Source organism: Parus major, chromosome 3, assembly GCF_001522545.3.
Source record: "Parus major isolate Abel chromosome 3, Parus_major1.1, whole genome shotgun sequence".
In the NCBI taxonomy this organism is placed as follows: Eukaryota; Metazoa; Chordata; class Aves; order Passeriformes; family Paridae; genus Parus; species Parus major.
The window spans coordinates 108,486-121,330 of NC_031770.1; the positions used below are offsets into that span (position 1 = coordinate 108,486).

The following is a 12,845-nucleotide window of genomic DNA, read 5'->3' on the forward strand; positions in this document are numbered from 1 at the left end:
TAGATAACACTAATTGGAAAGTTTTCCTAGAAGCTGTAAATCACACCATATTTTAACCTTGGGTTCTAAAACCAATTATTGCAAGGCAACTTCTGTTAAACACTTTTTCTCTCTCTCTTTTTTTTTTTTTTTAAACGTTCAAAAAATCACAATAACTTCTCTAGTAAAATCCCAAAAACGCAATTGCATAAACTCATCATTACTTAAAACACAAAATTAACTCTACAATGATATATAAAAACATTTTGAAAACCCAATAAATCATGACTTTTTAACAAACTGGGTATTATCCGGGTGCTTTTTCTTAGAGAGGGAGCGGGGGGGGGGGTGAACTGCCCACCCTGCTGCTGCTGCAGCTCTGCTCTTATCTTCCTTCACATTCTCTACATACTCTCGCAGAGAGGAAAAACGGAGAGAAAGAGAAAAAAAAAACCTCACAAAGTTAACTTTAACAAATGCAGTTTTTTCTCTTAATCTCTCTTGTTGTTCGCAGATAGAGGAAAAAAAGGGCACGATTTTACAAAAGCAGGCGATGTTACACAAAAAGTCTCTCACGGTCAGGTGCTAAGAGCGGCGATCATTGCAGCTTATCAGCGTGGCCTTGGAACTTTTCTTGCGCTGCTTCTACCCCCAGGGTGCCTTTGTTCTCTGCTCACACCTCAGTGCTCCCCCATGTCCCCCTGGTTCGGGTGGAAACCAATCTAAATTTGGCTTCTTTTCTTCTAGGGTAGTAAAGATGGAACTTAAATAAGATTGCAGTGTTAAAAGTGACTCCAAAAATGAAGCAAATAGTTCCATATGTATCACATCCTGCCATAACTGAACAGATTCTGTTCGTTGTTTCAGCATTCGCTGTGGAACTTTTTTCTCATTATTTTCTTCTCTTTGACTCTCCCTCCCTCTCTCCATGGGCAGCATAGATAGGAGAGCTTGCCCAGCAGTGGGAGATAAAGGCATCTGCCACTGTGATGCAGGTAGAATTACGGGGCTCACAGCCTCAGCATATCTCACTTTTCTGTTTTAAAGGTATTAATTACTATCTGCCAAGTTCGACCGAGAGACACAGTGTCCTTGCTCTTTTCTGTAATTGCCGTTTCCCATATCAGAGCCGATACGTCAGTCCGTTCTTGCACCACAAAAAGCAGTGTGGGCACTGCAAATGCCCATGACAATTAGCCCATATAATGAGCACATCCAGGTCTTTTTCCTGGGCTGCTCCACCTCATTTAACGAGGATGCACAGAAGCAGTTTATCTGCCGCCGCAAATTCCACATCCATGCTAACGGCCCACGGCAAGGGGGAAGGTTGCGACCCTTCTACTACGCCCTTGCCTCTCGGTCCCCCCCAGCAGCCTGAATTTCCACGTCCTATCACTCTGCGTCTCACCACGCTCAGGCTGCCTATCTGGTACCGATCCAAGGGAGCATCTATCTGGTCTCAGATCCGCTCCACCAACCTCGGTCCAAGGCTCCGTCCTACCATGCGTGGATCCACTGAAGCCCCCCTGCCCGCAGGGTGTCCCATTCGGAGTGCCAAATATTGAAAAACCGCCCAGCTATTCACCAGTCTTCACAGAAGTAATTGTGAACGCTGTTTATTTCTATTATTAACACACCTTTTATAGGGTTCTACAGGGTTTGCGGGCAGAGCAAACTACTATTGGCTAACACACACAGTTTACATTTTCTCTCCTACACACAAGAACATTGTTTTGCTTTACTCTCTCTTCTGCAGGCAAGTTTCAAGGATTTTAGCCCTTAATATCATGACTTATTTCAAAGGCTGGTTTGTGCATACAGGCCTTTACTAATATATAAAATATATCAACATAGTTGCCCTTCTGTCCTTTTGTAATTTGGTCATCTTATTCAAGTTTTTAATTTATGCATGTGCAAACATAGAATTGTGTTTGTGGGCAAGGGCATGGGGAACATGCTCATTTCTGTTTCCTCCATTTAAGTACTAGTAAGGATGAATTACTATTTTTTGCTATGACTTCCATATAATTTTTAGTGAATATTAGGCTTCTCCTAATCTGAAAGATTAATGAATAAAATATTCTCTGCTATTCCAGATAGCTCTTACCAGACCAAAACTACTGTGTGCCAAAAAATTACTGTTCCTACATCAAATAGGATGTGAACTGCCTTACTGAACATTGTGTTCCTTTGCTGTGCCCAAGAATTTCTCTGTGGGAGATTGGCTTTCCTCTGCTCAGTGGATGGGGTTTTAAGAATATCCTTGTTTGTCACATACAAAGGCTTAGTCACAGCCTCTGTAATTTTGCAAAATGCCTGAAGGAATTACTTGTTCATCTCTTCTAAAGGCTTTGTATGATGCAAAACATGAGCAGGAGTCAATAGCAACCCCAGCTTTAGCTGGTTCCAGGAGTATAAGATCCAAGAAGATACTCTTTCTTGATTCAAATGTTAACCACTCCCAGAAAGATTGCTTTTCTAGTGAATATAACTACTACAAGGTATCTGATTTTGGACAGGTTCTGCAATATTAGCTGATCTGTACTGGTGGACTGAGCATCCTAAGTATAATAGCTAATTTGATTCCTTCAGTAAAAATTCCTAAAGCATTGGTCAAATTTATCAGAGGGCTGCTGGACATCAACATGTGTGACCTCATGACCAAGGAGTCAGCAGAGCTTATTTTCAATATGACAAAGAACTTTGCATTATCCATTAAAAGCCTTTTCTTAGAATGAGAAGAATTTAACATGTCAGATTTCCTATAGTCACTTATTTCATTTGTTCCTTTGAAGAAACACACAGAAGCTACTGAGGTGTAAGTATTTTGAAATAATCAAAGGTTTAATTTATTCCTGTAAGGAACACTAGACAGTTCTATGCATTTCAATACACAAAAGTTCACAGGAATTACATTCACATCATGAATGCCAACACAGAAGAGTAAGGCAACTTTGAGTGTGGAAACTTTTAGGCAGAGTCCGACAAGGCCAGATTTCTTGGTATAACTGATGCTGTTAAGTACAACCCCATGAAAGAACCCCATGAATGAAATGGCATCCCAGTGCGCAACAAGCAGGTTCCTGTAGGACAGTTATAATGGCTTCTGGCTGCTTTCATCTACAGGTCAGGTAAGGGTTATGGCAGCTGCTGAATGGTTGGTGAACATTAGCTGTTGCCCTTGGGTGAGAAGTACTTCAGTACATAAAAGCAATGTGTTGTAATTTACAATAAGAATATGAAACCTACATTAAGCTATAGTAGGATGTGGAGAGAATAAAATATGCCTGCTGTTTCTGCTCCTGTCTCCCTGTCAATGCATATTGCAGCCACCTGGTCATAGACAAGAATTTGGTCCTTTTGGTCTGTATTTACATCATGTCCTTTGAAACTGAAAAAGTATGGACATAATCAAAACACGGACTCCTTACTCAATGCATCTGCTTCTCAGCTGTGCTGTCAGACTTGCAAAATTTCCTTATCAAAGTATGCCTACCAAAGATGCATTAGATAAAAGCTCCAGGCTGCCCATGTTAGGAGATGCAGCTCAGAGCCATCTCTCAGCTAGGCAGTTTTAGCTATGCAGAACCAATGCAGTTTATTGACATGGAATTACAAGAATTTGTTTCATGCACAATGGAGTCAAAAGCTAATGAATTATAAGTGGTAACTCATTATAAGTCATAATAGACATGCAAAAAATAATTCTCTCTGTTGAATCTCACAGGATTTAGGTTTAAAGAACGAGCATTAAGACGAGACATTAAGACAACATATTATATGTGTTAGCTGAATATACTGAGCCCAGAGGCTGTGTCTCACTGCAGTCTAACTACTGTTACTGTTTTCAGACTGGAACTTGTGGCATGATGAACAGGACTCCTTAACCACATAGTTAAACATGCAGAGACACAGCTGCTTCCCTGCATTAGAAATTTTATACGGGAAGACTAGTGTTCTCTTATATTAATAAGAGACAAATTTGTTGACAGGTCATATATGCAACATATGGGTCAGAGTGTACCTGCACTTATATATACCTTGAGAACTACCAAGTTTCAGTACTTTGAAGCTTGGTGAATTGATTTGGTGCCCTCAGCCTCAGTTTTATCTGAAACAGCTCACAGTTAGGTTTAGAATGAGAATCGGGGTTTTCACCTCTGCAGTTGGAGAGATAAGGGAAGGACAGGTAATATCACCAAGTCATGAAAGTGAAAAATATAGACATGTTTTTAGGCATGTAAATTCTTGAATGCTCTAGTCATTTTCTAGCCAATGTCCAGTGTTTCACAAGTAATATATCACAGTATTAGTAATCAGAACACTGGCTTTGTAGATGTAGAGGTTCAGGCACCTTTTCTACCCTTTCTGATCTGAACTTCACTGTTCACTTAAATCCATATATGAAGTCTGGGCTTTTTGTTGATCAAAATAATTTGCCTTCATGGAAGTCCTCTGACTTGGGCAGTACAAATTATTTTGAGTTTTTATCAGTTTTAATGACATAGTAGAAAGATTCAAACTGTTTAGACATCCAGCTTTGCAACTGGGTATGTTCTGAGCACAAAGAAACTCAAGGATTCAAAGTTCAAAGATTTCTGTCCAGTTCTTGCAGTACTATTATGAGAATATATCTATAATATTGGGAAAGGTCTAGTATTTTATCTCCAGCCAGTTTTGAGGAAAAGATTAAAATGTAATTGAAGTTGTCATTAACTGACAATCTGTATCAAACAAAAGCCTTTTATCTCTTCTTATAAGCAACAGATGTTTGTGATGGATTTGACTTCATCTTTTCTGGCCTGGAAGTGCAGGACCACTTTCAAAGGTAGCAGACAATTTCTAGTACAAAAGGGCAGAATTTGCCAGGTTTGAATGGGAGAACCTTGGAAGGGCAACCTACTTCTATAAGTTTGATTCTTGTTTTTTGTTCTGAAGCATAATTCCCATTAATAATTAATGAGGGAGATGAGAACCATGAAGTTGGAATTATTGCAGTGTAGCACAAGTGCATCACTAGATGCACTTATATTTTGGGAGTTCATGACTGTGGAAAGAAAGGAGTTCCATAGATCAAGATAAAGAAGTGTATGAATGGGCCTGAGTTATTTAAAGTTAGATATTAAATATCATAGACAGCTGATTGGTTTATATCATGCTCGTCAACTTGGCTCCAGTAGTATAATTTCTTCCAATGAAAATAATGCTTGAGCCAAAATAATTGGAACCCTTTCCTCTTACCTGTACAAACTGCTCCAGGGCTTGTCTGTCCAAGCACGTGTGATTCTGCAGGAACTTGAGCTTTTTCAGCTGGAACTGGTCCTGAAAATGTGTTTCTGCCAGCAGCTGGAACACCATAGCACACAGAAGGAGGTAAAAGAGGTACCCCAGTACCAGCAGTGGGGTCCAGCTGATCTGTCAGCTGTGCATGGGGAGGAGGGGCATGCTGCTGATCTGCCCTTGTCAGTCTCTGCTCAGTACTTCATAAATTACTGTTCCAAGATGTGACCTACCTAAAACACCCAGGAATCACATACCCATGTTCCCAGCGGAGAGTTTTTCAATAAAACATCAGGGTATCAGGGCATACAAAATGAGTCTAACAGAGAAATTTCATCCCTCCACATCTGTTCTCTATCCAAAATAAAGAGTGAACATTTATAGCTTAATAAGAACCATAGTGAATCATAGTGTTTTTCTTCTAGTAGCTTTTATCCAAAGATCTCAATCAAATGAATAAAGCTCTCTGAGGTTGGTATTGGTTTTCAGTCTGGGAAGCTGAATCAAAACTGTGGTTATATGACTTACTCCAGGTCATATTAATATAGAGCCACAGACAGACTCTTAAAGTCTTGACAAATAAGAGCCTTACTCTAAACACTAGACTTCTGTAAAATAAAATGCTCTAAACTCTCTAATTACAGCAAATTCCCCAGAGGAATGAAGAGTATGGAGCTGAATAAATGGAAAAGTCAATAGCTGCTGTCTGTACCATACAAACATTGCTGGAACCAGTAAAACCAGCATGATGAAGCTTATAAACATCCTGAATTCAATTTGGTCATAAACAGAAACTGTTTATTTTCTAGTCCTGATAAGATCAATCCCCTCACTGCCTGGCCTACTGCTCTTGAACCCTGTAGGACGACTCCACCCTTTAGTCTTTAGAGAATAAACCACTCATGCCTACTGCCTTCAGTCTCTGTATTGCCCTTTTAATCCAAATACTTAAGGGGGAAGAAGGTCTTAAGGTTAATCATTACCTAAAAAAGTATCAGAGTTTCACTCATGCGAGCCTTAATTATTATCGTGCACTGGAAACGAGCTAGGCTTGCATTTTTTCTGTAGGAAGAGCTTTATGGCAAGTGTCATCTGTGTCACACTGCTTCTGAAAGAAAAAAAACCCCACACATATACACACACACACACACACACACAAAGATGGCCAGGTGGCTAGGGCTGCAATTTTGTAATTATATTCCCTTATGGTTAAAATGTTCTGGATATAGATATCCCTACTTTGCTTAGCATTCGTATGGTTTTACACCTATCTTCAAGCAAGAGGTAGTGCTCACGGAAAATGTCTGAAAAAATGATTTCCTTCATATCTGTACCTGGGAAAGTCCCTGGACTTGCCATTTGTACTGTGCTCATAACCTGGGGCCAGCCATCATCCAGAGGAGGATGACTGACCGGCAGTGGAAGGCCACTTACCACTCTGAAAAGTGAAAACAATTGTGGGTAATTGCCAGGATACCATCCTGGATTTTGTCTGGCACTGCTCTGTCAGCGTGAGTAGGGGAACAAAAGGATTTCAATAGGGAAGTGCAATGTGCAAGGACTCAGCCTTGGTGGTCTGGTGTTTCTTTTCAGCTGAAAAAGCTGAACATTTGGGAGATGGAAGTTATAGTAGCACTGATATTACTGAGCACTGCAACAACATTATGAAGCAAACTAATCTGAATCAGCTGAGGCTGATGGAAGGCCTCTTGTTCTGTGCTAAGGATGACATTTACTTAGTATCTAACAAGAACATCACTCTTGTATCTGACTTCCATAACTAAAAGGTACAGGTTGTTATTCCATTCCCAGTGCAATGATATGGGTAGACAATCCTGGGGTATTGCACTAGCAGGGCTGTCTCTGGATGGAGATCCAGGTGTTCTTTGTGTTTTTGGTAGACCTATGACTACCAGGCTGAGAGAATGCTGGCCTACTGGTTTTCTGGAATGGATGAAAATCATGGAATTGTGTACAGCTGGACTGGGACATATTTTCTCAGTTGAAGTACATTTCACAATTAAGGGTATGAAACTGTAAGATATAAATTAACAAATACAGCATATAATCAGTTTTATGTCCCCTTTATGTTCTTTCAGTTCAGATCAACCAAGCATGCCAGCTGACAAATCTGGAAGTGTAAATTATGCCTTAAGAAAAAATGACCATTCAGACTTACTTTTGGGATATTAATTTTCTATGTTTTTTCAAATTGAGTTACTAACATCATCAAAGTGTGCTTATTTCTATACTACAGTTATTCCTACTGGTTTGGTTCTTTCCCCCTCTAGTGTCAGGCTGCAGTATAGGAACCAAAGAAAACCAGAATCTGTACATTAGCCCAGAAATTATGGCTTGTCACAGGAAAAAAAGAAACCCAAATATGTACATTTGGAAATAAACTGCAGATTGTGTGAGTTCTGAATCTGGAAAAGGGAGTTCAGCATACCACATTGGAAATTAAATTTGGCTTCCAGGTAAAAAGACATCATATACAATGTGCTTAAATAACAATACTAGCAAATTGCTTTTTATGACAGGATGACAAAGTACACTGCCTAGTCTTAACTTCTCTTGTTGTTTTTCTGATGCTCTTCTGATTAAAAAATAAACAAAATCTGAGTTCACAAACTTTAGGAATAAAAAAATGCCGAATGCAAGAACATTTTAAGAGTAGCTGAACATGGAAGTTGATTGTTCTTCTGAGGTCCTGCTTTTCCAGTGTTCTTGCCAATGTAGAACATAAGAGTGCACCTGCTCTCAAAGCTAGGGAATGACTTCTCACGAAACATATTTTGAATCCAGGACTGGACATGATCTCCTTGATTATTCATTTACTTTTCTTTCTTCCTATCTGTGGCTGACCCAATAGGATCCAGCTTTTCCCATAGAAAATCTGAGCTATTCTGGAAAGGACAGATACCAAAATGACATCCTGACTTACAATCAACATAATAATCACTTTTCATGTACTGCTTGGACAAATCAGGATTCAGTGTTCTCCAAACGCTATACCTATTGTTCTTACAGTCCCAACACATATAGAGGTGAAATTAAAGATAGGCCAAAAATAACTGACACGGTTTGCTCACTTTCATCACTGGTTTTCAAAAGCCAGAAAAAATGCTATTGTGATCAGACGTATAATTTACATCAACACAAATAAATTGTTTCTAAATTAAGTAATAAAATAAGTTGAAAGATTTCTTGACTGATCCTGTTATTCTCAAGCTTCTGATGGAGAATGATTTTTGGACTAGTTTTTCTGGTAGAAATTTCTCTATACAGAACTAGTTGACAAAATAGATGCAAATATTTGGGGGTTCATTCTTTTGCATGCTAAGCATTTCAGCCTGAACAGTTTGTACAATGAAATACTTAATTATTTGAATTTGTTTTGCTCCTTGAATAACTTTTAAACTTGGCACTGCAGAGAATAATTAAGGAAATTATTTTAGAACTATTAAATCTAAACAAGAGAACCATTGCATTTCTTCAGGCATGACACTGGCATCTGTCAAATTTCTACTTTTGATTTTTTTTCTCCCTCCAAATTTAAACCAATTATTTTGGCTTCCTGATTTATGTTCATGTAGGTGAAAACATGAGGCATTTTCAGATAAATATTATAAAGAATGCTAAGATTTCAACAGTATTTTTCTCAGAAAGAGTCCACAGGAAGAAAAAAAGTTTCCTTGAATTCTGTAATTATTGTATTGGAGGAAGACCTTGTTTCTGTTCTTTATCTGTATAAATGCATTTGAGTAAATCCACTGCTGGTCCACAACTACTAGTGTTTTTTCACTTCACTGTTTGTGTCAAATGAAACACTGCAACTGCCCCCTAAAATGAACAGAAGGTAACCTTTAGAAAATCTCAGGTGCTGTTCCTGAGCTTTTCCTCAAGGAAAAGAGAAAAGAAATCTTCAGTTTTATTGTGGTGGTGTCAAATCCAGGCATAGATGGTAACCACTATAAATATTCAGTTTACTTTGCATGTCTTATAGGTAGGGTTTCAAAGCAAATATTGGAGGAAGTGAAAATATTAAGAAAAAAATTTTAGAAAAAGTTTGTTTAACACTGATTAAAGCAACAATAAAAGATTCATATGAAATAACATAAAACCAGCAGTTTTATTTTTGTGGTTATTAAGAATGCACTTTGAAAAGATAAAGAAATTCTATATAGAGCTACTAAATATGCTATAAGTAACACGGCATTCCCAGATGTTAATCTTCTTGGCATCCATATTCACTAGCTGCATGTTTGCAGCAACATTTATAAGATCTTAACATTTTATTATGTTGAAGTGCTCTCAGTTTATATTACTGACATAAAATACTTGCATCCCATGATTGATTAAACCAGGTAAGGATATATTACATTATATACTTACACTGTTACACGTGTGAACCTCATTATTCCTCTCCAAAGCTCCTTTCTTAAAAAAATGCAGGAGTGACAGAGGGAGATCGAGTTAGGGAATATCCATCTTCCAAGAAAGAGAATCTCAAGATAAGGTTATGCCATTTTCTTCTTGGAGCTCTCTGGAAAGCTGTAGTGGCCAATAAGAAGTGAAATGCCCAAGCCAAAACCTGATTAACTCAAGGATTCCACTAATGCAGGTCCAGACCGTTTACAGAACCCTGGCAGATTAAACATAAATGAGAACAGACCCCTTGGCCCTTATTATAATCTGGGTCATATCCTGAACCTCCCAGAAGCAACAGTGGTGTAACACAACAGAGGATGTGTATATTTTTCTAAAATTAACTATATAGAAGATTGGAAATGTGCTGAAATAAAAGATGAGATGATCCACAATGCCTGGAATCAATTAATCTCAGAAATATCTGTATGGAATCTTGCACTCTAGAGCTACTTCCTCAAGAAATCACCACAAAAAGAAAAAAAAATTAAATATTTGGATTTATAATGGTTACAGATAATAAATAAATTGTATTTACCATATGAACATTGAACCAAACCCAACTAGATATCATGTGAATTGACTGGAGTGAGATGTGCATGAGGAATGCCATGCTTAGCAATGCTGTTTTATATGTGTCTTAGAGAGAATTCAAGACCAGGATAAATGTGGGCCTCTGATTGTTTCTTCAATGTAGTAAATGCTTGGGCTATTTCAAATTAATCTTGAAGTTACATGAAGAGAGTTTATTAAAAGAAGAAACTTTGGTTGTCTGTGGCCAACAAAAATTTCTTGAAGTAATAAGTGCTTTCACAAAGCCACATAGACTTAGAGAAGAGATCCAGAAGCCCTCCAGCACCCAAAAGAAGGCCATCAAAACCCAGAGCCAGGCTTTTGACAGTGTGTCTTGGGAGAGGAAAAGAGATAATGAGAAAAAGAAAAGTTCAGGCTGGACATAAGGGAGAACCTTATTGTCACAATGACAGTCAAACATGAGAATGAATTGCTTTGGAAGGCTATGCAGTCTGCATTCTTGGAGGTTTTCAAGAACACATTGAACAAAGCTTGGCTAGATCTTGTAGCTCATGCTCTTTTGAGGAAGAGGTGGGATTAAAGACCTGCTGAGATAATTTCTAATCTAAATTTTCCTGTGAACCTTAAACGCAATTTTTGAAGAGAGGAGCAGCTTTTATAAAAGAGAATGCTTTATTTCTTAAGACTCTTATTTAGTAAATGAGGAATCTTTTCTTTCATGTGATATTATGAAAATTTTCAGAAGATGCAAGAAAGACTTTCTGTTTATTTATATGGTGTTATATATTTATATTGTTTTCTATTATTTCTAATATTTCTATTATTATTGGATGCACTTTTGTCCCAGATCTTAAGTGCCTAGTATAATCTTAATCTTAGACCATTTTTCCAATCAGGTACTACTTTGTTGACGGTGGTTGAACTTCACACCAAATTTACAATAGCGTAAAAAAAGGCTAGGGAATTTTGAAATGAAGAGCAAGGAGTTATTTTCTCTCTGTGAGTGAGATATGATGTGGCAAACTGAGAACAGAACACTGAATCATCAAGTAGTAACAGCATCACTTAACTCTTACAAAGAATAGCACTGAGATCCTTCTTTTAACCAGTTACTTAAAGCTATTGGAAATGCTTCAATGTCAAAAGTATGGAGATGTTGGACCAGTGATTCCCTTTCAGCCATCTTCAAAGAAATTCACCACAATGGGTATTTCACTGGAAACATAAAAAGATAGCTGCTTGACCCATCAACATTTTGGAATCTGTGGCTCTTCTCCAGCTAGCAGTGTTGAATGGAAGCAGGAATGTGGCCCTGCTCTCCTCAACAAAGTTATATGAACAATAATACACAGCATATTTAACAGTATTTATATAACAGAGTAAAATAATGACAGGAGAAAAATAATGACAGACAGATAAAAATTCTGGAAAAAGGGCATTTTAATATAATCTCCAACAAAGCAGACATATGAAAGAGAGAAGGCCTGTGGATTTTTCCACTTCTGACCAAATCCTTGAACTCTTCTCAAAGCAAGAGTATACCTGACGTTTATCTCAGATTGAACATACTAAATTCTGCTAAAGCTTACCAGTTTATATGGTATCTGTGTTGACTTTTACAGAAAATTAAAATGCAAAAAAAGGTACAATTTTAGTATTTTTAAATTGATATTATATTAGTTGTTATTTTGACAAACATATCTTCTATAGGTTAGAACAGCAATTCACTGTGTACTTCTGTGCAATTATGAATCTGACAAAGAAGTATCAGCATGTAAATAACAAAATACACATTCTTGAGAATATGTGACTTCTGCCAATATATTGTTTTCTTTTATGTGAACAACCCATACGCTTCTATCACTAGCATGAAAAGTGACAGCTTCAATATGGTAGTATGTATATCTCAGAGAAATAGACTGTACTTTGCATTGTGTTTTTGATTTAATTTGATGTGTAAAACAAATTGTTTCATAACTGAATATTATGCAATAAAATAGTACTGAGTTAATAGTGAAATTACACTGTATATAAGACATAAATGCATTTAAATTTTCACATCTTATTGGTGTTTCAGAAGTATTGGCCTTGTTCTGTTTAAAGCCTATTAAATATATTTGTTTCTTCTGAACCTGTATATTCTGGGAGGGTGTACATTTTGCACAACATTTAATCCATTCATATAAAAAGTAAACAGTTGGGAAATTTTGAACTCTAGAATTACTTTCTAAAATACATTTGTTTTTATATTACAATGCAATCTCAATATTCTAATAATCTGATATGAAAATTGTTATTCCTTGAGGGGGAAAAAATCTCAAATGAAATTTTATGTAATTTTATAACCCAGATAACTACTGCCATTGAATGGATATCTCTTGATGTTCAATGGGTGTAATTAACAAAGCCTTATGTGAACCGATGCAAAAATCCCTATCAATAGTAATAGACTTTTCCCAGATTAAAGATGTATAAAAGCATTAATACACAATAATTTTAATAATTTTAATATTTAGAAATGTTCAATGAATTCTCATAAACAAATGTATTTGCCAAACTCCTGATTAACTGTTTCAGTTTTGATAATTTTAATGCAAGATGAAGATTCTGAGTGCAAATACTCA

General features: G+C 37.2%; 1 protein-coding gene across 1 annotated transcript in view; it reads right to left on the reverse strand.

The window, feature by feature from the left end:
- Positions 1-10,853, reverse strand: part of KCNK16 (potassium two pore domain channel subfamily K member 16) — a 20,667-nt gene extending 9,814 nt beyond the window's left edge. The window contains 1 exon segment of the mRNA XM_015623046.2: positions 5,221-10,853. Within this exon segment, the coding sequence (XP_015478532.1) occupies positions 5,221-5,424 (204 nt within the window). The 5' untranslated portion in view covers positions 5,425-10,853.
- Positions 10,854-12,845: the final 1,992 nt, after the last annotated feature.